This window comes from Sitophilus oryzae, unplaced genomic scaffold (assembly GCF_002938485.1).
Source record: "Sitophilus oryzae breed Bouriz unplaced genomic scaffold, Soryzae_2.0 scaffold_1840_pilon_pilon, whole genome shotgun sequence".
NCBI classification, from domain to species: domain Eukaryota; kingdom Metazoa; phylum Arthropoda; class Insecta; order Coleoptera; family Curculionidae; genus Sitophilus; species Sitophilus oryzae.
This window is the reverse complement of record NW_022146547.1, coordinates 172204-198998: the sequence shown is the minus strand read 5'-3', so window position 1 is coordinate 198998 and position 26795 is coordinate 172204. Positions and strand designations below refer to the sequence as shown.

Genomic DNA, 26795 nt, shown 5'->3' with positions numbered 1-26795 from the left:
TTTTTTTCTGGCACTTGACCCAGTTTTTTAAAATGTTTAAATGGGAAAACAAACAAACCTATCGTTTTTTTCTTAAACATCTCTTAAAAGATCCAAACTTCAAAATAAAAAAAAGTTTCAATATCTAAAGTAGTTTTTGAGTTATCGCGTTATGTGTTAAAAAAAGTTGAGTTTTTAAATTATCGCGATTACTGACGTTTTCTCGTTATAAAAAAAATGAACACCCTAACGATATCCTTATAATTCCATTTCAGATGCTCAGAAACATATCTAATGATTTTATCTAGTCGATCTTTTCGAAAAAAATTATTTTAAAAATAAGCGGTTTGCGATCGTAATTTTACTCTGCTTGATAGGGAAGGCGTACCGGAAAATGTCGCAACGCTGCAACAGCACACCGTCGCATTTCTCTCACTCTGACTTAATAAGATCCCTATGCGATTTACTTCCACACATGTAAATTAAATACCGACCCAAAAGTAAAAGTTGCCAGCACGGTATGACAGTTGCAGTTGATTATCACTTTGATTTAAGGTGATTTTTGTAATTGTTTGTTGCCTTCTCTCGTTGAACAGGGTTTAAATATACTGTTTAATCTATATATTGTGTTTTATAATATTCTAAATATTACTTATTACCTCGCATCACAGGCGGCGGGGATGTATCCCTTTCCCCTTGGAGAAACTTAAGATAACTGCTCATAAATCCAGCCCCAGGCCCACTAACTTTATCCAGTGGTTTAGGAGGTGTGGCAACAGCGGGCTTGTTATGCATATTCAAATGATTCATCGGCCTTGGCGTATCTGGAAAAAAATGAAATTAAGCTCCTTGTATTATTATTAGTACAATAAAATACTACTATCAAAGTAGAAGAAAAAAATACACAATAAAGGGATACCTATATTTGATATCAATTAAACTTTTAGTTATGTAATCAATAGCCAAGTTCGGTAATCACATCCAGATGTCGACGGATTTTTTGTCACGTGATCACAGATTGGATGGAGTAACCTGAAATTACCGAACGGTTTGGAATGTTCGGATAGCTAAGGGAAAAGTGACAAGTTTGAAATCCCAATTCCCAATTGAAATCTTTCAACGTTCAAAGACAAAAGGACCAGTAATTTATTTTTTGAGTTTTGTACGTGGTTTTGCATTAAGCAACAAAATAGACAATTTAAAACTTGACATCAACTTGGAAATTTAACCTCACTAACAAATTAATCTGTTTGCTCCGTCAAAATTCTCCGAGCAAAAAGATCACCGTCCGATTGCTCCGATTTTATTTACCGAACGGTTGAGATTTACTTCCCCTATATCTGGATGTCATAAACGAACGATCGAGATCGATCCGAGCGGTCGGACGTGAATACCGAACGCGCCTAATGGCGCGATTTTTAAATTCATTGTTGCCAACAATGGAAATATTTGGCGCCAGGCTGACTAACTGGAATTTAAAATTCGCGCTGGGGATTCAAGTGGTAGCTCTGCTGTAAAAAATGTCATATTGTCAATCGCCATATTTATTTATTTACTTCCTGACATTGTCATTCGTTTTGATACTTTAGTTATTATATTTTTAGCTATTTATATTATTAGATTTGTATTACGAGTTTTTGGTTTAAATAGTGTTGTGATACTTTAAGCTTAAAAATGTTTACTAGCAGACCTTGCAGTCGAACATTGTTCTTTTTAGAACCTCTTTTAATGCGAAGTGCACAAGACAGCTTAATAACTGTAAAAAACTCATTGCAATTTTATTAGAATATGTTGAACGGGAAAGCGGTAGTAATGGCCCTTTAGGTTCCTTAAGTGCTGTTAAGAAGGTAAGTTTTGTTGATGTAAATAATAACTGTGTATATATTTATAATTAATTTATTTTTGTTTCCTAAAATATTTTGATTAAAAGAAAATATATAAAAGTGGACAAAGCTGTGCCGGTCAAGCATTAATATGTATTTAAAACTTTTACCTCCAGATAGAAAATTAAGTTCTTCTTCGATATTAGGCACCACCACTTTCGGCTGATCATCTGGTTGCTGATACTGTTGCGGCGGTTGCTGTTGCTGTTGTTGCTGCTGCTGCTGCTGTTGTTGTTGTTGAACAGAGGCATGTTGCTGGGCAGCCTGGTCATTATAATTGGTCAGAGGAGTTAATTCTACAGAGGACGAAAATTCGCTGGGATGATTCGCAAGGTGGAACGGCGCAAAATAGGGCAGTGGCGGCGGCGGGTGATGACCGTGAGGATGAGGAACCTTAAAACAATTGCGATTAAGCAAAAATCGGCTACGTTACATAACTTTGAAGTGCCTACCATCAGCCCTTGATGCTGCTGATGCAAGGCAGCCTGCGTGCTGAATATTTTCGACGAAGGGGGGGCCAGATTCCAACGATCGAATTCGAAATAAACGCCGTTCTGTTGCTGCTGGTTAGCCCCTGAACTGTGAGCTGGAGGAGGCACACGATCTTAAAATATATAACGATAAGCATATTCAATAAATCTTTGATTATGAAACACGGAGATACGGAATTCACATTAGCAATTTGAGTCCAACAAATAAATGTCTCTCCAAGTATGCACAATACGATAAAAAAATGGCGTCAAAGACGTCTAATAATGTTGGCTATGTTATTACTCTTGTTTATTTATGAATATAATAAAATATAATATAATAAAAAAAATGACTACAACTCTCCCAACAATATTTTTCTCTACTCACTTGCTGGAACGTGTACGTCTGCCGGCGGAGCTTTTTCTACACTTTTTCTCCTTTTAATGGGCGGTTTGGGCACTTCTTGCTTGATCTCAGGTTGCGGCACCTGACAACTTTGTTGCTGCTGCAAATTTTTAACAATACTCATTGGATCCCCTCGACAGCTGGATAAGTCTTGTAACGTTACCTATTAAAGATAATTTAGTAATATACCCCTTAAATTGTTTCCATTTCACTAGTTCGAAAAAGTAGCAAAATAAGCGTTCGGCATTTAACGTTTTATGTAAAACTGGCTAGGTATTTTTACACAAATGAAGAAGGAAATTAAAGATAAAGGATTATACTATATCCGTATTGTAGCACATTTTTAGACAAGTTCTTTATTTTTAAGATTTTGATGGTCAAACATCAACAAAATATTCCTTATGTTTGGAATAAATTTTCTCGAAAATAAAGACAATTTAAAGTTCCTTTACAATACGGAAATAAATTGAAGTTTTGTGATTACAGTGATATATAATTTATATGGTTTTGTAACAAGTTGCTCGCTATTTTATGAAAAATGCTTAAGCTCTGCAAACCTTAATCAAGCCTTAATAATTAAAGCACGTGTGTTTGTAATTTTAGGTGTGGCTTAACATGACAGGATCGGGCTAAGCCTTAGAGTTCGAACTCACTGACGACAAGGTCGCAACGACCTGGCCGTCGGTTGGCCGGATGTATTGCGTTTATAGCTGCGGCCAGATGAACGACCAGTTTCAACAGAGTTGTCAGATCTAACGATTTTGTGCGTTTTACCAATTAGAAAATATTGTTTCAGAAATGTTAAAATATCCGAGTTAACTAAAAAGCGAAGTTGCTATTCATGAGCTTATTAAATGTTCGAATATTAAATAATGCATTTAAAATTTTCTTGGATTTTTCGTTAATAAATACTGGTGTGGTAAATGGAGTAAGTAAAATCTCCAACGCCGACTACACGATAACGTCGTTATTTCCATGTTTTTCAAATCCGCGATGCCTGCTATTCCATCAGTCGTTTCAGGATGTAGAATTCCTACGTCTATGTAATTTAATATGTGTAGAGTGAAGACAAAAACAGTATTGTTCCTAAAGGTGCGTCCAGACTTTAGCATTTTAGCCCGAACGAACCGAGGGCGCACGAACAAGCAGAACATATAGGCCGAACAAAAAGCATTGTGTACGCGCGACGGACAAAAAGAGAGATATTCTGTTTCTTTTTTCTACTGATATGGACTTCTACTGATGGATGGACTCTTATCGACTTTAGAAGTAATCATATTGGAGACATCGTAAAAAAAGGTCGTCAGACACTAGCTCTAAATATAAGCAGGTAGAAACTTTAGCTTCCAGTTATTTCAATGTTTACAATATATATTCCTCTTTTTTATTGTTACTGAGAATCTACAACAGTAAATACTTCTATTTTTATGAATGTTTAAGTTGCTTTTACTCATTTTTTTAAAATAATGTACCTAGTAGAAATATGCCTAATGGACCCTGTTTGAAAAGCGTTAAATTAAAAACATATAATATTTAAAATACAGTTATCCTCCTTGCACATGACTACAATACAACTAAAAAAACTAATTTAATAAAAAAAACAAGTGGTTGTAAAAACTTTAAATATGATTTTTTTTAATTTTTTACATTGAAACTCGAAGGTATAATAACAGGTATAATACCAAATACCAACCATAAATAGAGCATGTCATATAAAAATGTTTTGCATTTTTACTAGAATCGACCCTTGATAAAAAAAAGGGACTAGATTTAAGTTTCCCTTTGATCCAGTCTGTATACTATTTCTTTGGATTTTCTGCACGTGTGCAAAAACTACACTAAAACACTATATCTTATAGAAAATAAAATATGTTGCGTTGAATTTGAGGGATTTCATCTGAAAAATTATTTATTTGGAAGAAAATTGGTAACAAGCGGCAGAAAATAATAAATATTTTAGTGCAGTCTACTGGTCGCAATGACCAACCGACGCGACGCGACGACTAGGGGCGCTATTCTGTACAATCGTCGGTATCGATAAGTTACCGACAGCTATCGGTACGTATTTGTATATAGTAAACATGTGTTGATTGTTGTTGTCATAGTTACCGATCGGCCCTATGGCAGATATCGCAAATTTGTACCGACGACTCTCGGTATCTCTACCGTGAGGTTAACAAGGGCATGGTAGAGATACCGATTTTCGTCGGTACAAATTTGCGATATCTGCCATAGGGCCGATCGGTAACTATGTAAACAACGATTAACACATTTTTACTATATACAAATACGTATCGAGAGCTGTCGTAACTTACCGATACAGACGATTGTCGATGCCGTGTACAGAATAGCGCCCCAGGACGTTAGTGTGCGCTGTATCATTTGATTTAATGGTCTTAGATGTAGCAGCGGCCTGGCTGGTGCGACTTGGTCGTCAGTGTGTTCGAGCTCTTGGGCAGATTTCTAAAATATAATATATATCTCCTTTGGCCACAGTTTACAGCGTAATAAACTCTGAAGGAAACGTAAAATCACCTGATGGCCACTATTCGAATCGAAATATTGCTGCCTTTGCCCCTCGCCCTGCCTGGAACTAATCTCAATCGAAGTATTCGAATTGCTATACGTAGTCTGAGTATTGGATTGTCCGCTTTGAAACTTTCTTTGCTGTTGCTGATTCTGCCGATCGTCCCAACACTGCTAAGTAGAAAAAAATTAGATAAACTATTTAGTCTTGGCACACGTACATACTTGAGTAGGTTGAGCAGCTTGAGGTCCGTGTTCGTAACGTTCTGGAAAGTTTTTCTCGGAATTCAAAGCTCGCGTAATGACAGATGGATATGCTACATTTCCCCCTGCTTGTGAATTAGGACGTGGTACTGATACATCTAAAGGTGATGGCGGTGCAACCTGAAAAAAATATTTAATTATAATCAAATCGATTGTAAAAAAAACGACGTCAAAAACGGCTGGGCAATAACTATCGATGAAAATTTTGCCGAGGTTAAGCCCTTGACGCCATTACTTGGCCAGTACTCCTCTTTATTGTTTTGATAGCGCTTACTGTCAGTTGGCCTTAAGAAGCTCCTTATTTAGTTTTATATCGACGCCTAGAGATTGACCTCACCAAAATTATCATTGATTGTCGTTCCCCAGCCGTCTTTGACGCTGAATTTTTTCGATCATATGATAGTTATGTATTTTAGTAAAGAAATATTTATTTTTCTTGATTATAAGTGAACGAAAATCTATATTTGATATCAATTAAACTTTTAGTTACGTAATAGAAGGCGGGATTTTTAAATTCATTGTTACCAATCATAAGATATACTCGGCGCAGGGCTGACTAACTTTAATTTAAGTTTCGCCTTGGGGATTCAGGTGGTAGCTCTGCTGTAAAAAAGGTCAAGTTGTCGCATTTATTTATTTATTTCCTGACACTGTCGTTCGTTTTGACACTTTAGATTTGTATTACGAGTTTTTGGTTTAAATAAATAGTGTTGTGATACTTTAAGCTTAAAAATGTTTAGTAGCAGACCTTGCAGTCGAACACTGTTCTTTTTAGAACCTCTTTTAGTGTGAAGTGTACAAGATAGCTTAAGAGCATTAAAAAATTCATTGCAACATTATTAGAATATTTTGAAAGGGAAAGGGGTAGTGAATGCCCCTTTATGAACATTTAAGTGCTGTTGAGAAGGTGAGTTTTGTTGATGTAAATAATAACTGTTTATAGATAATTAATTTATTTTTGTTTCCTAAAATATTTTGATTAAAAGAAAATATGTAAAAGTGGGCAACGCTGTGCCGGTCAGGCTTAATCACGTGACTAAAAGTTTATTAAAAAAAAATCTAAGGATAGACTACAACTTAAAAATACTAACCTGTTGACTGCTTGAGTTCTGTTGAGGTGATGACATTGAATTCATGGGACTATTATACATAGGATATGCCGGGCTCTGAGCGTGGCCTAGAGGAGATGCTTGGGAATGTGCTTGCAAAGGACTGGGCCTTCTTGGTACCACCACATTACTACAATCCGCGCCATTTGAACTAGAAGAAAACATTTATAAAATATGTAATAAAAATTACAAGTCTCTTTCTTATTACCTTGTTTGATAGTCGGGACCGCTCTTAGGCCGTTGGAAATCTTCCGAATTAGGCGCTTGGGCCTGCTGTTGCTGGTAATGTCTGTAATTATGCTGAAAATGAGCCGCCCGTTTGCCAGAGGCGTTGCTTCCAGAGTAGTTCAAACGGCCCGGCGTGTCCATAATTGAAAAACTGATAGGCGACGATTGACTCTGAGTTTCCTCGGTACTTCTACAATAATTATAAGTTATTTGTAAAAACTAAAAATGCTTTTAGCCGAAAAAAAAATTAACCTTTGTTGTTGTTCCCGTTGGTTTCCAAGTTCGGAATATATTTTCGTTTGGGCCTTGGTTTGAATCTGAGGAGCATTTTGTTGCTTGACCGGGGGAGATGTAAACGGTTTTTCCACGGCACGCGCAGGGTTGGGCGAACTGCAAAATATTCATGAAAATCAACAGAACCAGGGTCGGGTAGGTAGAAAATTTTATATTTTCTACACGTAGAAAATTAATTTTCTACGCCAACTAATTTTCTACATTTTTTACATGTCCAGACGTAGAATGGATTCTAGTTTATAAAATACCTTAAAAAAGACCGATTGGGGGCCTGCGGTACTCGATACTCTTTAGTTGTCGAGGGAGATGAGACAATACAAGACTGCTGAAGGTTGGAAGTGTTGGTGGAAGCGAATGTTTTCGACGTGGCGCTTTCCGACAGCGTTACTGGCACCTAGAAAATCACAAAACCCGCATTTATTAAAAAGCCTCAAAAAAACTGATACTACCTGAAAAAATACATTAGAATTTGGTTGAGAAGAGTTAGATTTTATTGGTGCTGTAGTTACTTGTGGGCTACGGGACCTATTGACAGCGCTCTCTTTAGAACTGACAGCTAATTGCGAATTAATATGGTTATTTATGGATTGCTGAGCCGCCGCAAAATGCGCGTTGATATTTTCGTAAGCCACCTAAAAAAAAGATAAAAAACCTATCTACCTATGAGACGAAACTTTCAATTTTGAATTATGAAAAGTTAGGTACCTAAAAACTAGTTTATAGCTATCGTTAGATAAATAATAACAAAGTTTCAGCACATCTAACTCATCCTAACTCAAAAAAACAAGTAGAGCTAGATGAAAAACTTACGGCTTTACTAGTGGAGGAAGTGGCAACCACACTCTCATGGGGCAAGATACCAAACGGACCATTGGGCTGCCACGTTGAGCCTCCTTGATCGAAAAAAGCTTGAGCTTGGGGGTGGAATTCGCCCGACTCACCCGCTTGCTTCGAAGCTGCCGCTTGAGCTAATGCCCTATGTTGAGTTACCTACAGAAAAAAAATTAAGGTAAATAAATAAATAAATAAATGCCTTTATTGTCAAAAAATCTTACAATTTGTAGACAAAGGTAAAGTAAACAAACAAAGTAAGCAAACAAACAAACAAAAGAGAATACAAAACATTATACAAATGACATTGTCCTTATTCTTTAAAATAAACATCATAATAAACATTTATAAATGTTTACAATGTCAAAGAATAAAAAAAAATAAAAATAAGATTCAAAAATATTTAGTAAGTTTATAGTAAATATGAATGAACTCATATAGTAATAGCAAACATTAGACCAGTGTTTACAAGATCAAATTCGATTGTCAAAATATAAGTCATTTGCGGCGTAGAAAGCCTTGTCTAGTAAAAAAGATTTCAATGCTTTGCGAAATAAAGAAAATGATGTTATGGATTTGATTTCAAATGGCAAGTGATTGTACATTTTTTTCGAGTTGTATAATATTGAACTTTTAACTAACTCTGAGCGTGGGGTAGGTAGATAAAGATCTTGCTCCGCGTTCCTGAGTGGATAAATGTGAGATGGCCTTTCTTGAAAAGCTGATACATGCTTACGTATTAAGCCCCGTTCTCAGAACAACGTCGTGTCAGTTTGACATTTCAAACAACCAATGGGAGCTGTACTAAATTTAAAATTGACAGCTGTTTCAATTTTGTACAAATCTGATTGGTTCTTTTGTCGTGTCGCTGGCGACAGTCGCAGTTCTGAGAACAGGGGTTTAGGCAAACGGATTCAAATATAAATAAGGAAGGAAGACTTAATATTTTTAATTTTTTAAAAAAGTCCTGGCAATGAGTTCTGCTGTTTGTCCCAGTGAATATCGAACAGATCTCTTCTGAAGCTTAAAAATGCGGTCAAATTGAGTCGCACAACACGTACCCCAGAATGGAAGGGTATATCTGAGATGCGACTCAATAAGTGTATAATAAACAGTTCTAGTCACTGACAAGTTAAGCTCCTTAGAAACAGATCTTAATGCAAAACAGGCAGAGCTTAATTTTTTCGACAAAGCGTCGATATGCATGTCCCATTTCAGAGAATTGTCTACAACAAGCCCTAAGAATTTTACAGAGTTCAATGGTGGTGTTTAAGCTCTGCGACTATTCAGTTATGCATGCATTCTGCGAGTACTAAGCAGTTCTAAGTCCCAATAAATACTGTGCATTTCAAGAAAATGTGATGACATTTCAAATTTGCGGCTAGTTTTTTTTTCTTGATTATAAGCTTTGAATAAGAAGACTAAGGAAGGAGCATAATGCTATCCATGTATTCATGCATGGTGGGCGGAAAAAGCGCCATAAAAGCACTCTAGGGTGGGTATCCTTGACAGTTCTGTTTGGAGATTCATTTGACACATTTGAATTTGATTTGAAATTTTGTGGATTTTTCAGTCTTTACGGAGCTTATTTTATATTATTTATTATTTATTCTACTACTGATAGTTGTATAAAGGTAGTAATTCTAGATGGAAATTGTGGCAGAACTTAAATTAACAGTGACACTATCGCAATTTATCGAAAAAGACTCTAAAATAGTTACTAAAATAGGTTGTGTAGCGTGGCGGTAGATCTCGGCAAAAATTGAGTGAAATAATAGTAAGTGACTATATAATATACATACGTGTAGTAAACCGATCATTTATGAAATTCACTTAAATTAACTAAATTATATATTTTTCTTGCATTTTAGCTTTTATTTATTACTTGTCAAAGATTAGATGTCAAAGAATTTAGATACGTTAGAATTTTAGAATTATTAAATTAGAAAAAAAAATTCTAGATAAGCTAATTTGACTTACCTGCTTCAGTAGCGTATCGGATGTTTGTGGTAATAAATACTTATTATAACTTATCTATTTTTATTAGAATTATATATTTTTATAACAATTTTAATAACTACCAACATTTATTCACAACGTAAAATAAAACAACAAATTATTGAGTCTACCCTACATCATAGTTTTACATTTTTTAAATAAAATTAGAACGACACTGATAAACCGGAATTTAAGTCGGCCATATTTGAGGCCCATCGCGGTGTACCTAAGATTTTTAATATGCTCCTTCCTTATTCTTCTTATTCAAAGATTATAAGGTTAATGTTAGGTTTGTTATTGCTATCTTGTGAGTTTAATTTAAATTTTATTTACTGAAACCAGTAATAATTATTGTGAAAAAGTGGCATTAAAAATTTAAAAACGTGTGTGAACTGTGAATTGCAAAAACCATCGTGGATCGTGGCATAACGTCGGTTTCCAATGTTTCATAGGTATTTCATACATGTCCTTATATAAAATAAAGTTTCTTGTATGCAACACACTGTATTTTAATTAGCGATGGGAACAATCGAATGAATTAGACTATCGAATGGTTAATGAATGAATGATTTCAACTATCGAATGGTTTTATTCGAATAAAATCATTCATTCATTTGTATACTAAAGCATATGTGACAACCTCGCCGTGCGACTAAATGGTTATCGTTGAGCCACGACTATCGACTGCTTTTGATAAATGAAATTTAGTATTGTTTGATTTTTGTATGCGTCAGTGCATAGTTCTTCCATATTTTTATAACTTCGCCGTATAAATACTGTGCTATTTTTACGTTTATTAAAATAGTTAAAATACTAAAATAGTAGTTATTTTTTAATTTTATTTATTGACGATTGTGTGCATGTGCAGGTGGTCAAATTTTTTCCGAAAATTTGTGTGGTTTTCCGTAGTCCGATCTTTCAATTATTTAATTTTATATGGTATATGGTCTATTTTTTAATGGGAAATTTTGAGAAGTAGCAATTTTTAAGAGAGATGAGATGAACTTACAATTAATTTTAAAAATGCATATTTGTATTTTAGATGTTTTAATAATATGAATTAGTTGAACTTAATAATCATATTTAAGAAATGTGGTTAAGTAAATGGTTATCGAACTCAAACTATGGGGTGAGAAAATTAAAATAAAACTTTTACACGCGCCAATTTTAAAAAAAAGTTAACGATGTTTGTATTTTGTTTATGCTAATTCTCTTACATGTAGTTTTTTGCGAAGAAATATTTCATTTATTTTTTAAAGTAAATGCCAGTAAAAGTAAATATAATTTTTAAATAGAAATATAAACCACCTAATATAAATAATTTTGATTTCTAATTTTTTATTTATATTTTCGTTCCATTACACTGCATGCTTAGAAAATTATTAAATGTTTATATTTCATGATTTTAAAATTTGTTGTTAATATAACAAATTAGTTCTGTAATTATTATTATTTAATAAACCAACGTTGCCAAAAAATTTAGAGACTATTATTTTTAAATAGGATCTAATATAAATAATTTTGACATCTAATTTGTTGTTTATATTTTGCTACTACTTAAAAAAATATTTATATTAAATCATTTTAAATTTTGTTGTTAATAGGTATAACAAATTATTACTGTTATTATTATTTATTAAACCAGTCTTTGCTTAAAAACATTAAAAATCATTTTCTTACATCCAAAATAACAAGTATTATTGTAGTGTAACAACAGAATATTAATAAAAAAAATTCAGAATATATAGACATACTATCCCTAACTAACTAAAGCCAAACAATAATATTCTTTGCTAATATCAACTAATAGCAAAATATGGCAACAGCGCCCTTCATAATGTATTTTCTGTGTAAATACTAGCACCTCAATAAAAAAAATAATGTGTCCTTATCTATATCTGACTCCGCAAAAAATCAAAGATGCCGGCTTCTTTCATAGCATTGCCACCGACCGCTGTCTGGTTTCTCGGAAAGAAACCTACGTCGCCGGGCGACAACTAAAATTCAGTTAATATTTTATTATAATCGATCCTGACGAATAAATGAATTTCATAAATGAATGAATTTTATAAATGAATGGTTTTTGCTGCCGAATTACTAGAATACAATATTTCAAGACAGATGACGGATCTATTCGATAATTTTTATTCGAATAGTTTTCAACGAATGTTTTCTTACTAACCATCGAATTATTCGAGTGAATTACAACTATCGAATGTTTCGATAGTATTCATTCGATAGTTCCCACTACTAATTTTAATTACAAAATTAAAAAAAAATAATAATAAATTTGGATAAATAATATTTGGCGATATAATTCCGGAAAAAGCCGAACGGCTCCGAAATTTTCAAAAGCTTTGGGTCGCGACCGTTGCAAGAATAGCGCCAAATAGTGTCTATATTGTCCTTATGGGCACTTTCCAATCTAAACTTGTTTCATTTATTTATGGTCCAACCCCCGACTGTAATATAAGATCTGAGTTGATAAAACAATGGTTTTTCCCATTACCTGTGCAACATAATGCGACTTGGCTCCACTAGCCGCCACGGCTCCATGAAAGAGCGGCGTAAATACAGTCTCATAGCCTCCAACGGATGGAGACAGAAACCCTCCCGGTAGAACGGCGGTCGGAGGCGCAGGGGGTGCTGCTGAGGCTGTTGTGGTGGCGGAAGCGGCGGCCGCCGCAGCAGCAGCAGCCGCGGCCAAAGAGTGGTGTTCCCCCGCGGCGGCCTGCACGGCCAACCGATTATAGGAGGTGTACCAAGGGCCTACTGGGTCCATTGGATAACTGGTCGAGAAAGCGATGACGGCCTAATAGGTGTGGTGGTGGGTTCAGTTGGCGCTTGCCCATCCCATCTGAAAATATATCATATATTTAAGATGAGGTTATGCAACTGAAAACCATTAAAAACTTTTATTAAACCAGTTACACATAAAAGTATTAGTTTTTTTCATTTTAACGCCTAGCATAAACAAGTGGCTTTACTCCTTGTCAAATCCTTTGTTCTTTTTCTGCCACTTTATATGACCTTGTTCTCGCGTCCCGTGACCACTGACCTAGCTGTATATATAGTCTAGGTCTATAACTAGACAAAGTATAGTCGTGGCACTCGCCATAGTTTCAGAGATGTATTTGGGAAAATATGAGTTCACAACAAAATAAAATAAAAAAAATGATCATCGAGTAAAAATTTGCTTGAAAACAGAATATTTTCACATTTCATGTAAGTAACAATTCTTCTGTATCTGAAAATCTTCTGATGGGAAGAAATGCGGAGAAAATATTAAATGACATATTTTTATATTATTATCTATTTCAAAGATTTTCTACAATTTTTTTTTAGTTTAAAACAAGTTTAACTTTAACATTAATGTGTTTGATTTGTAGTAATATATTGGTTAGGTGATTTTCACTGGATACCTAACTAATACATTTAACAACACATCGTACTAAATATTAAAATATCATATTTAAACTTCAATAATTGCTAATAAACATTACAGAAATTTCAAAAGAGATAAGAAGCAAGAACAATAAGAAATAGCATCACTACTTTCTCACGTTATAAAAGAATAATTTTTTAGTTATTGTTACCGAGTCCCGAAGGTACCGAAAGAACCGGGAATTAATAATTTCGAGTTCCGGTTCTTTGATATCCCAAAAGTTGCTCGATATATAATTACAAAGTACCTATTACTTTTTATATTATATGGAGTAAAAATGTACTTTATGTGCCTCCCTGTAACGTCGGACTAGTTTTACCCTGGTCCATTAAACGTACAGCCTCATAAAAAAAAGATAATTTTACTCCTAATAAAACAATACACTATTGTTCAAAAATAGTCGAGAATGACTATTAAACATCGTCGAATGAATATTATCTAATGTCAAAGTGTAAAATACTTATTAATGACTGGATATGTCAGTAGAAATTTAGAAAGAACTAGAAGATAAATTGGTGAAGGCAAAAGTTATCTTCATTACCACACAGCTGTTTCAAAAAAGATATAAAACAGCATATTTTCTGACAACGATTATAGATTCTCGGGAATGAAGATATAGTCAGAAGAACCTAGTTCTGTACTAGAGTTTGCGAATGGAATGTATTCGAACAGCGAATTTTTGTCACCGGTATATAAATTTCAAAATAAATCACTGCTGTTTAGGGATCAGTCCAACATTTTAATTGATGAATAGATATGAAGTAGGTAGGTATATGTGTTATGCAAATAATTTTTTACATAGTTTTATAACATTTACAATTATTTTTCGATTTATTAAAAGCATTTTAACGTTACAATAGCAAGTGTAACATTTTATTTGATGAATAGATATAGGGTATATCTGTTATAGAAATATTTTTATAGTTTTCTAGGACATATTTTTGTCAGTTGTTTCAGTTACCTTTTTTTTATTTAAATTGCATGATTAAAATAAAAAAAATCACTTGATTTAAATCATGCCAATCCTGCTCGCATGGCAGTGACAATTGTGTCTGTCCTTTTAATGTACATTCAAATAATTATTGTATTTTCTGTTATTTTTTTGGATATCTGTCAAAATCTTCCCTGATTCATGGAACAGACTTTTTTCAGGGTCTTGGCTTAATCACTCGGACCAAGAGGATACAACCTTACCAAAAACCTGAATCCTACAATCGCAGAAACAGGCCAAAGGGATGCGTGGCTTGATAGAAAACAAGCCCCTGCTGGTCTCAATCATCTTTATGCACCAGGAGACACCCCGTTGTATATACTTCTTAGTTCTACATGCAAGGCTCTGTAGAAGTGCACCGACTAAGTGGGAACACTATGAGATTAAGTATAAAAACAGAAAAACACCACTTGTGAAGCTGTGAAGAAACCTCATCACTGGGAATATCAACGCAAGTTCAAAGAGACCAATCCCAATCGAATACCTTGTTGTGTGCGTAATTAGATCTATACTATTTATTTAATACTCTGTTCAACAAGGAAATATAATTTTGACAAACAGTATCCAACAAAACACAGAAAATCACCTTACTACAACTATAATAACAAATATAGAACACCAGAGAAGAAATATACAACACCTTTTACAGCAAAAAATTTTCTACTTTCTATTAATATTATTTGAATGGCACATCTATACATAGATAAAAGAAAATAATCTACTATTCATCTATATAATATTATATTTGAAGTCTATCAAATTGAAACAAAAATTGATTGTTATATGACAGCAATTATAAACATAAGAAATCTAACCTAAGAAAAAACTGTCTAAAAATAAAATATAGATAAATTGTCAACTTTAAACTGGAAATGACTATAATGTTTACCTTAAAATCTTGATGTATATTATGCCAAAATAATATTATCAATAGAAATGTGTGAAATTATCCCTTAAATGTATATTTAGCCTTTGGCAGCGACAGGTCGACGGTTTTGAAACGTAAAACCGGTTTTTAACAATGAATTGATGACTTACCACCCCCGAAAAAGCTCATGAGATATTGAGAAAATAATAGAGATGATTTACTAGAGTTTTGTTATTATACTACTCTCTAGCTGCCTTCAATCTCGATAAAATCGTAATAATTACAAGCTACTATATGAAAATTATTTCGGGTAACCTTGAACACTCTTATTACATCAATACTGGCTTATCCTTTTGTTTTCAGGTCCCTTTTGAGTTAACCATAAAATTAACAAATGCTAAAGGCATAATGTAAGTTCAGACTCAACTATTCATGTTACGTGAGAAAATTTTCACTGAAAAACTACCGAAATTAATCATACAAACAATGTTTTGAGCTAAGAAAAATCAGACCAATCGTGACCTCTGGCATGGTAGAAACGCGGATCCACTTCAAAACAAGTCTTCTCCAAAAAGATTGGTCGTTTAAAAACGTCCTAATTAATGCAAAATGTTTATTTTGTTTACAGGTGAACAACATACTCACTTCTCATTTGAAAAAGAAGTTATAATAACAGTTCTTTTATTCGGAAATTTATAAATATGGCTCCATGAATCCTATGGAGAATGTCTCATTCACGAGTTTTTTAGGCACTTTATCGTCATTAAAACACACATTTAAGGCCGATATTATTTACGGCGAAGATTTATTATCGACAGTTCAAAATTCTATGCGATTTTTTAGAAAAGAAACACTCCATGGAACGAATTTCAACTCGAATTTCTAAAACACTTCGTTCACAAACTTTCAGACGCCATTTTAAAATTTTACTAACAATAGCAGGCGCCATCTTTTGGCGACTGCGTTTTTTGGCGGGGAAATCAAATTAAATTAAAAGGCTCGAAACAAAAATACCAATATAATTAGTGTTTTTTAAATGATTTGATATTTCATCCTATTTAAAAGGAACGCGTACGTGTTTTTGTACGTTTTTAGATTCAGGTGAGATAAAACAAAAAACAGAAATCAAATATTTTATTATACATAATAGGATAAATATAATTTTAATACACCTACTAAAAACATAAATAAAGTATTTGTTAAAAATATATCAGCTCCGTCAAAAATAAATGTTAATAGATGCCAATTTTACATTTATAATATGCTATACATATGCCTTCAAAATACACCAACTTTATAATTATTATTCACAGAATATCTAAACAATTAATATTGTTTTGAAACTTTTAAATACATATATCTAACATATCTATAACACTTATCATTGATAATATAGATATGTTTTCGACATTTTTTTTTGAAAATTTTTGTATAAAACTTTCACTTGGCTAGAAAATGATCTCCATAAAAAATCTATGATTTATACAGTCTGTCCAGCCAGTCTGAATAAAGACTGGACAGATTTTGACAGATGACATCAAAAAAATTACAGAAAATACGATTATTGAATCATTTATTTGAGAAACCCTATAAGTGAGTGTGGAGACCTGAAATTGACATGAATTGGAGTGGACACAATGTATACAGGGTGGTCAGAACTGTTTTGATCCGTTTGTGGTCAGAACGGAAACTTCAGCAGCATATTCTGCAGATGAAAATAAGTAAAAAAAGTTCGTATAAATGTACGTCCTAAAATTCTTAGTTTCTGAGATACAGGGTGTATAAGTTTCATTTTCATTTCAATTTTTTTCAAATAATTTCTGAAGTAACCTCAATATTTGGATGAAAATTGGTGTCCGGAAGTTTTTTGATATGAGAAATTTGATTTTTATGTCAATATGACTCCTACTTGTAGAGGGCGCCACCTACATATTTTTAACTGCTTTGAAGGGTAATAATTTTTCGTTCGTACCTGTAAAAAACTACTGAACAAAAAAATATACATTTACGACATTTTTTACGCAAAAAAGGTGTCTTGGTAAAAATCGCTACGAGTTTTGGTTCTCCAGATATTTGGAATCTAAATTATTAATATTCTGTCATCATTGACATAAATTAAACATGTTGACTAAATAGTTATTAGACTGAAATCATATATTTGAAACGTTTTTGTGCCAAAAGTTTAACAAAAACTGTTTTATCATAATTTTTTCCAAGAAAATTTTATGATTAATTTAAAAAAAAATAAAGTTCCCAAATTTATCATTTCAATCAAATAACTATCTACTCAACGCGTGTTTATTTTTTGTCAATAATGACATGTATTGACTATTTCCATTCTAAATATCTTGAGAACGGTTGCTCGTAGCAATTTTTACCAAATAATATATTTTGCGTAAAAAATCCAAAAAAATCACGAAAATGTATATTTTATCACTCGGTAGTTTTATACGGGTAAGGACGAAAAGTTATTACTCTTCAAAACAGTTAAAACACATGTAGGTAGCGCCCCGTACAAATAAGAGTCATATTGACATCAAAATCAAATTTCTCATGTTAAAAAACTCCGAGACACCAATTTTCATCCAAATATTGACGTTACTTCAGAAATTATTTGGAAAAAACTTATTTCTATCTGCAGAATATGTTGCCGAAGTTTCAGGAATACAATTCGGACCACCCTGTATAGAGTACTTACTCTAAAAACACAATATATTTTTGTTTCTTCATTACAGGATTTTGTTAACATTCATAACATTTTTTTGAAAACGAAATACTTGATTTTACAATGGGACTATTTTAATGCCCCGGAGGAATATGAGAGGGGAGACCACAAAACACATATACAGAGAGGGGGAGACGCTACTACAGTGGCGGCTCGTGACCCGTGTAACTGGGTAGGCGACAAAATTTTAGTTGTGTCTATTTGCCCCCACCTTTAAATTTCGGATCCGCAAGAGATACAATGATTAAAATTTTCCTTGAGCTAATGTAAATTAATCCACTTAAATGTATGTACGTATGTTGTAGTAAACTTACACCTCGCAAATCCGTAACCTAATTTTTATTTTTCTACGGATAATTTTGTAGTAAGTGAATTTGGCTGCGTTAAGGACCTGCGCATTGTTTATGCTACCTGTGAAATGTTACTCCAGTGAGTTTCTTCGAGACGATACCTTTCCTGCACCTACAATTGCGTACAGCACATGATACCATGGGTTTTAAGTTTTTTTTTAATAGAAAACACTCAAATTATCAATGTAAAACATTAAATTTTAATAAAAATGGACCAATGACACAAACGTATTCTACAAAATGGCTGGCTTTTCTCCCCAGCTGTAGCGCCTCCCTTGGCTTATTCCTCCGTGGCAAAATTGGTATAAACATCCAAAAACATATCCAATATATTAATCTATTTGTTTTACTAGAATATTAGGGAATAAACATTTCACATAATTTCTCTACCTGTCACATAATTTCTCTACCTGTCACATAATTTCTCTACCTGTGTCTTTAGAGCTTTCAGAATATAAAGTGTGCCAAATGAGCTATACAGGGTGAGTCTTAAATAAGTGCAAATATTTTCAGGGCCGGTAGATCTCGATAAAAGAAACATATTTTCTCTTTACCATTTTCAAATAACTCCAAAATAACCGAGTTATTTAAGTTTGAAAATTTTTAGTGCCGTAACCATAGAGATAAGCTGTAACTATGGTAATATCAGAGAAAGAGAATAACGGCCTACGGATGCCTACCGTCGAGTCGTCCGCTGTTGGCACGTATACGTAAACGTAAAGAATCTTTTACGTGTATAAAAAATAAAAAATATAAGAAATGCGCATGCGTACGTAAACGTTTACGTGTTTTTAGTCTGTGCCGTTGTTCTCTATTAAGAAATTATAACGTGGGAAAATTTGCGGTGAACAGGCAGTTCTAAAAAGTTTTCGAAAAAATACAGGGAAATTTCATCATTTTTTTGCGAAAAAACCTCATAGACGTGTTCCTGGGGTCGATAATAATAGAAAGAAAATTAGTAACCTAACCTCAGTTTTTGCGTATGGATTAGTAAAGAGGATTTTTGTAATTTACCGCCAGTTTTTTACATGACATACCGGGTGCGTCTCGAAAGTGGCTCACCTCTATAACTTTTTTTTCAGATAAAAAAAAACGAGATTTGGTATGTTAGTGTATGACATAAATTAGGATTTATTGACGTATTCAATTGTTATTGGTCACTTCCTGTTTCACCGGAAATGACTACAACTTTTGATTTTTAAATGACAACCTCGGTATATTTATATTTTATTCGATAGAAAATGACACTCTGAGGGTGCAGCCACACTATCCTAAAAACGGCGTATCGGCGTAACGGCGTAATGACCTTGAATAGATTTCCAGTAATTCTATTGGCTGAAACATTCTGTCAGAAATTTTATCTGTCAAATTCATCTGTCAAAAATTTCAGCCAATAGAATTACTGGAAATCGATTCAAGGTCGTTACGCCGTTTTTAGGATAGTGTGGCTGCACCCTGAATAGAATGACATGACATATGTCAACTTTTTCACATTTTCGCTTAAAAACAAATCGCATTTTAAATTTCAATCTAGAGTGTCATGTCCGTGTTAAAAACACTATTTTTTAATCAAGGGGCTTTGGAAAAATAGTTTTGATTGTCTATTGTTTTTCGTATCTTGTCCTGGCCAGTTAAAAGATGCCGAAATCGTATTTTTAATCATATCTCAATTTTTTCAAATGGAACGACGGTGGCTCATTAGAATATCTAGAAAAGGCATTTTTTTACGAATAATTTTGTACCACACACTTGGTATTTCGAGTGTTATTTTCTATCGAATATCTATCGAAGTAAAAAATACCGTTATAGGGGTGAGCCACTTTTGAGACGCACCCGGTATATCAAAATGTGTGTTTGTGTTGCAAACTTTTTCGTACACCCTTTATGCAATGAAACAAAAAATAAAATATTATCCACTATAAATAAAAAAATATATCCTTTGGGTCTAATATACATAATATGATAACTTAAATACACTAAAATACTAGAAAAAAGAAAACTAAAAAAAAATAAAATAGGAATAATGTAAAAATTCAAATAGGAATATCATACTATAATACACACAATAAACTAATTTTGGTTTGAAACAAGGCAAGTAATATATTTGGCAAAATTTATCTGTTAGTCTTCATAGCAAAAACTTAAAAATGTTTCTCCAAAAACGAGTATTTGTACTAATATCTTAAACTAAAAATGTAAAAAACAATAACTGAAATTCAATAAAAACGAATAAAAATTTGATCGCTATTTACAAAATATACATAGAGTTTCTTAAAAAAATAGATATATCTTCAATTTTTAAAACTTAACTTAATAATATCAAAAAATGGTAAGAAATTGAACATCTAGACTAGAAAAAAAGCTAGAGTAACTAAATCACAATAACAAAAAATTAAATAAGATATATCAAGGTATTTAAAATTCTAAATTTGTATGGCCCAATTTGTTTGACTTATCTGATCCTTTAATAACTTTTTTCATACGCATTTAGCTACCTATGATTTGTTCATACATACAGGGTGGCGCACCTTATTCGCCTCGGTTGATTATACGAAAACGGAAAGATGTAGAAACATAATTTTTTATGGGTATATGTAGAGAGGCAATGCGCATAATTTAAAATTATTTTCAAATGTACAGGGTGTGTCAGAACTAAGATCCATACCAAAGTTATATTTTTTCTTATGAAACACACCCGGTATTTTATTTCATTTTTGGATTCTTGGACATAAAATAAGGCATTTATTATAAGGGTTTAATACGTTTAAAAGCTTTGGTTTTTTAGATATTTAAAGATATTTAAATATGCATGCTATAATAAAAAAGTTTGTCAACACCCTGTTAATTACTTTTCAGAGTGAATTCTAGTGCTGACTTTAAAGCCAGGGAAATCACAACTTTACTAAAAAAATGTATTGCTTCCTTAAATGTATACAGAGGTATCAAAAATTGCTGGTCTATTTTAAATATTTATTTTACATAAAAACTTTGTTATTTCAAATACAACACCCCGTATTTTTTAAAATAAATTGAAGCAGATTTAAATGCTCTTTTAAACTATATTAGAGTTTCCTATACCTATCTAGCTCAGATTTTGAATAAAAAGCGATTTTTCAATAAAATGGCAATCAAGATGGTTGGTGTCGCCATGGCAATTTGCTAGTGACAGTTAGTAGCTATTTTCAAAATCGACATTAGTTTATAGACTTTATTTAAATTTATAACAGAGTTTACTTTTATTCAATTTACCTACAATAGTTTAATAAGTATTTATTATTTTATCAAGAAAAATAAAGAAGTAGTTCTTTTTTATTTATATTACGATGACTTGTAGATATATTGGATTTTCAATAAAAGAACCAATTAAGGCAAATTAATTTTCTTCATTTCCAATGACAGGTTTCTGCCTAATATTCATATACCACACTACCAGCTCTGCGAAATAGGAAAAGTTGTTTTTCAAAGGAACGCTTGAGCACAAACCCTTCACTAACAAGCAATAATTGTCCTCACAAAATAAAATCACTAGTAACATATCCATTCTTTCCGTCAGCAGATACTGCTTCATTTTTCTTGATAAAATAATAAATACTTACTTAATAACCTTATTGTAGATAAATTAAATAAAAATAACTTGTTATAAATTTAAAAAAAAAAAATAGTCCATAAACTAATGTCGATTTTGAAAATAGCTACTAAGTGTCACTAGAAAATTGCCATGGCGACACCAGCCATCTTGATTACAATTTTATTGAAAAATCGCTTTTTATTCAAAATTTAAGCCAAGTAAGTATAGGAAACTCTAATATAGTTTGAAAGAGCATTTAAATCTGCTTCGACTTATTTAAAAAAATACAGAGTGTTGCATTTGAAATAACGAAGTTTTTATGTAAAATAAATATTTAAAATAGACCAACAATTTTTGATACCCCTGTATACATTTGAGGAAGCAATCAAGTTTATTAGTAAAGTTTATTTCTCTGGCTTGAAAGTCAGCACAAAAATGAATTCTGAAAAGTAATGTACGAGATGTTGACAAACTTTTTTATTATAGCATGCATATTTAAATATCTTTAAATACCTCAAAAACCAAAGCTTTTAAACATATTAAACCCTTATAATAAAAGCCTTATTTTATGCTCAAGAATCCAAAAATGAAATAAAATACCGGGTGTTCCATAAGAAAAAATATAACTTTTGTATGGGTCTTAGTTCTGACACACCCTGTACATTTCAAAATAGTTTTAAATTGTGCACATTGCCTTCCCACATGTACCCATAAAATATTTTGTTTCTACATCTTTGCGTTTTCGTATAATCAACCGAGGCGGATGAGGTGCGCCACCCTGTATATTATTACTCTACTTAATTCTTTTCAGACTATTTTAGCTGATAGTACCAAACAATTTGGGATTAAAAAAAATGGTAAAATTTGGAATCGCTGTCAGCGCCATGATATTTATTGTTTAATTATGATTGGAAGCAGAAGGTATGCCATGGGTAACTGAGTTCTCTAAGACGACGTCCAGTTCGTCTAAAGGCCACAGAATTTGGGTTAAAAAAGTCAATAGGCCTCTTTCTCTTAAGAATGAATTATCCTCGTACATTTCTTGAGTTACCCTACTCGAAGACATGGGTACCAGCATTCTGTGAAGGAGGTGCTCCCTAAAAGTACATAAAAATTTATTGTTCTTAAACTAATAAAATAGCCATTTATAAATCAATACAAGTAACACATTAAAAATAAAAGATATAATAACAATTTAACAAAAGCAATACCAGATACATATCAGTTTCCTATTAAAGTGCAATAGAAGTTTCTAGATAATTACAATATCTAGATCAGAGATTTTTTGCACGTCATTGTTTCACAACGAGATCTATTGATTAAAAATATTTTTAATATGGCGGCACTTCCGGAAATATCGAATGTCGACAGCAACTTCTTATTTTAAACGGGCACCCCCAGTTTTATATCATATTTGAATTCTCTAGAAAATTTTATGAATTTTTATATTAAACATATAAAGGCCACAGAATTTGTTCATCTAACATCTATATCTAACATTAACCGTTTTTGAGAAAAAAAATATTTAAATTTTTGGCGGAAAAAAACTGCCTGTCAAAAAAAATTGTATAGTCTAAACGTCAAATTTAGTGATTATCACAGCCACTGTGACATAAAGAGAAGACATGTGTCTATCTATTTCAAATATTTTCGATTTTTGAAAGAAATCAGTACATGTATATTATTTCGTATATTTTTCATTTTATTGATTTTATGAAAAGCACTGTTCATTAAAATGTTGTATCCTATGTTATAGGGCTTGTTTCTCTCCACAATTTCCTGTTTCACAATGTACCGTTTGTGTCCAGGAAGGGTTCATAGTTTCATAGTTGTCGATTTTCGAAAGAAATCAGTACATGTATATTATTTCGTATATTTTTCATTTTATTGATTTTATGGAAAGCACTGTTCATTAAAATGTTGTATCCTATGTTATAGGGTTTATTTCTCTCCACAATTTCCTGTTTCACAATGTACCGTTTGTGTCCAGGAAGGGTTCATAGTTTCATAGTTGTCGATTTTCGAAAGAAATCAGTACATGTATATTAATTCGTAATTTTTCATTTTATTGATTTTATGGAAAGTACCGTTCATTAAAATGTTGTATCCTATGTTATAGGGCTTGTTTCTCTCCACAATTTCATGTTTCACAATGTACCGTTTGTGTCCAGGAAGGGTTCATAGTTTTATAGTTGTCGATTTTCGAAAGAAATCAGTACATGTATATTATTTCGTATATTTTTCATTTTATGGAAAGCACTGTTCATTAAAATTTTGTATCCTATGTTATAGGGCTTGTTTCTCTCTACAATTTCCTGTCTCACAATGTACCGTTTGTGTCGGGGAAGGGATCATAGTTTCATAGTTGTCGAAAATTTTAAATATTTTTTTCTCAAAATGGGTTAATGTTAGGTATAGTGTTTGATACCAAAATTCATAAAATTTTACAAGGAATTTAAGTATGTACCATTTAAAATATACTGCATTGGATTTGATTAAAATATACAAGAATGGAGTTATTTGTTGTAGCTGAAAATGAAAAAGACAAAACAATATTAAATTCAATTTACCGATCTGGGAGGATTCTAAATTATTGTTTTATTATCTATGGATTTTTAAAAATAGATATTTTCAGTGGCTAAGTCTTACCTGACGCCTAAACAAATAAAAAGCTGGAATTTCCCATCCTTTCCCAAATTTTTACTGGAATGCTTGATTTCATCGATTAGATGACAATAACATCTCCAAACGGCTACCGTTTCCTGATGATTCTTCTCCAACGACGTGGTTCTGGTTTCCGATAATTCGTCTATCAATTCTTGTTCAAACTGGTCTTTAACGCGAACTACAAGACTTGTATTAATATATTTTGTTTTCTAGAAATATTCGAGTAAAATACCGAAATAATCCCACAGGTAATTTTTTCCCATGAATAATCTGGCAGACTTAAAACCCAACAGAAAGATGTTTTCGAGGCAATGGACCAGACCACCTTCACCACAGAGTAATGCTGCGAGAGTTGTGTGTCTTTCGGAGTTTCTCGTGTATTTCCATTTTACAATGTTATTAACACAATCACCTAAAGAGAAAAAATAATTATTTTAGTACTATTATATCTGTGTTACATGAAATCATGTATTGTAAGGAAGAAAATTAACATCAAACAATATTAAACTGCATGATTACTAATAATTAATAATTTAATTCGGTTACCAGACGTGTAAGTACTACCACAGATCATACAGATTATAAACTTTGTTTTTTCTTTATAGTTTTTCGTGGTTCCAATTTTCGGAATCGGGCACTAGTTAGGATACTAGTTTGCGCACATAGCACGCCCACTTATGGCCTCTAAAACTGTGCTCAGCGCCTGACCGGCACAGTTTTTAGAGAGATATCGGAAAACCGAATAGCGTCATGCAGTATTTACGCGTACCTTATCATGGTTACGATATGCGCGAGTCAATTTTTAACGCAACACCCACTAATAACGTTACCGCCTGACATAATTTGCGGATCAATTATATCAAGCGCTATTTCTAAATAACATTCAAAAATTGCTTAAATGGGCATGTGCGGGTACATTTGACAACCGGGGGCGGCCGGCGAGCGGCGAGATCTTTAATTTTAGGTTATGTTTGAATTGTTTTGAATTATTACTTTAGTTTTATTAGGTAATTTGATATTTAAGTAGCTGGGATAAGTTTTAATTAAATAAATATGACCCAAAATATGGATTCCACCTCTTCCATTATTAAATAACCTATAAAGAGGCTTAGGTTTACAGCAGATGACGACTTTGCCCTTCTAAGAGAAATTGTTGCTTGTTGCCCTAAACCCACTGTCAGACGTTGAACAATGAAGCACTGGAAATAAGCACTTTAGCCCTTTGGTTTTAAAATACCTAGTAAACAAAACAATTTCAAAGTTTTAAATTCAAAGTTAGGTTAAGTTTAAATAGCGGACGTGACGAGAACAGAATTCTTTCCGATCTGATAACTATAAATGAAGAGAGTTAATACCACCTCACGTAAAGGAAATAACACCTGACCTTATTAACGTCCATGCACGCTATTCGGTTTAGCGATATCTCTCTATTACGCTGTTTATTGTTATTTTACGCGAGTTTATTTTTGCGCACAGGAAATTTTACTCGTTTGCACATCGTCATAAAAAACAATTTTCGTACCACGAATTAGGGATAAGATTTTTATCTGTATACATATAGTCAGGGTTGGCATGATTTAAATCGTGATTTAAATCAAGTGATTTTTTAATTTTAATCAGGCGATTTAAATCAAAAAATCAACTTTTTTAAAACTTTACAATAAATCGAAAAATAACTGTAAAAGTTATAAAAACTATAAAAAATATTTCTATAACATATATACCCTATATCTATTCGTTAAATAAAATGTTATAAAACTATATAAAAAATGATTTGTATAACACATATACCTACTACATATCTATTCATCAATTAAAATGTTGGACCGATTTTTGAAGTAATTTCGTGTGAATCCATTAGACTTCTAACCTCTGATGGGCAGAGATTTATTTTGAAATTTATGTACAAGTGACAAAAAAATGCTGTTCGAATACATTTCATTCGCAACCTCTAGTGCAGAAAAGGGTTCTTTTGATGTTAGACTATATGTTCAAATCGTTGTCAGAAAATATGCTGTTTTATATTTCTTTATTTTACACTTTGACAATAGATAATATTAATTTGATTCTCGACTTAAGACTATTTCCGAACAATAGTGTATTGTGTAAGGAGTAAAAATTAAAAATTATACTTTTTTGACGAGGTTGTACGTTTGACGGACCAGCGTAAACAGAGAGGCACAAAAGTACATT

The 26795-nt window shown here is 32.6% G+C and overlaps 2 protein-coding genes across 7 annotated transcripts in view; both read right to left on the bottom strand.

Moving 5' to 3' along the window:
• Nucleotides 1-16239, bottom strand: part of LOC115883229 — a 29490-nt gene extending 13251 nt beyond the window's left edge. Inside the window, exons 1-14 of one of the 6 annotated variants that reach the window (XM_030901558.1) lie at nucleotides 15938-16239; nucleotides 12498-12845; nucleotides 7970-8149; nucleotides 7609-7791; nucleotides 7408-7553; nucleotides 7118-7255; nucleotides 6846-7055; nucleotides 6620-6788; nucleotides 5490-5648; nucleotides 5274-5438; nucleotides 2721-2901; nucleotides 2315-2466; nucleotides 1973-2255; nucleotides 639-803 (exon numbers count right to left, since the gene is read on the bottom strand). In XM_030901558.1, the coding sequence (XP_030757418.1) occupies nucleotides 639-803; nucleotides 1973-2255; nucleotides 2315-2466; nucleotides 2721-2901; nucleotides 5274-5438; nucleotides 5490-5648; nucleotides 6620-6788; nucleotides 6846-7055; nucleotides 7118-7255; nucleotides 7408-7553; nucleotides 7609-7791; nucleotides 7970-8149; nucleotides 12498-12770 (2404 nt within the window). In that variant the 5' untranslated portion in view covers nucleotides 12771-12845; nucleotides 15938-16239. The remainder of the gene's footprint in view (nucleotides 1-638; nucleotides 804-1972; nucleotides 2256-2314; nucleotides 2467-2720; nucleotides 2902-5273; nucleotides 5439-5489; nucleotides 5649-6619; nucleotides 6789-6845; nucleotides 7056-7117; nucleotides 7256-7407; nucleotides 7554-7608; nucleotides 7792-7969; nucleotides 8150-12497; nucleotides 12846-15937) is intronic. The other 5 variants (XM_030901561.1, XM_030901559.1, XM_030901560.1 and 2 more) reach the window with 5 other exon arrangements.
• Nucleotides 16240-22697: 6458 nt separating this feature from the next.
• The window catches only part of LOC115883235 (DENN domain-containing protein 5B), a 38146-nt gene continuing 34048 nt past the window's right edge, over nucleotides 22698-26795 (bottom strand). Inside the window, exons 14-16 of the mRNA XM_030901572.1 lie at nucleotides 24835-25014; nucleotides 24585-24780; nucleotides 22698-23032 (exon numbers count right to left, since the gene is read on the bottom strand). Of these exons, the coding sequence (XP_030757432.1) occupies nucleotides 22834-23032; nucleotides 24585-24780; nucleotides 24835-25014 (575 nt within the window). The 3' untranslated portion in view covers nucleotides 22698-22833. The remainder of the gene's footprint in view (nucleotides 23033-24584; nucleotides 24781-24834; nucleotides 25015-26795) is intronic.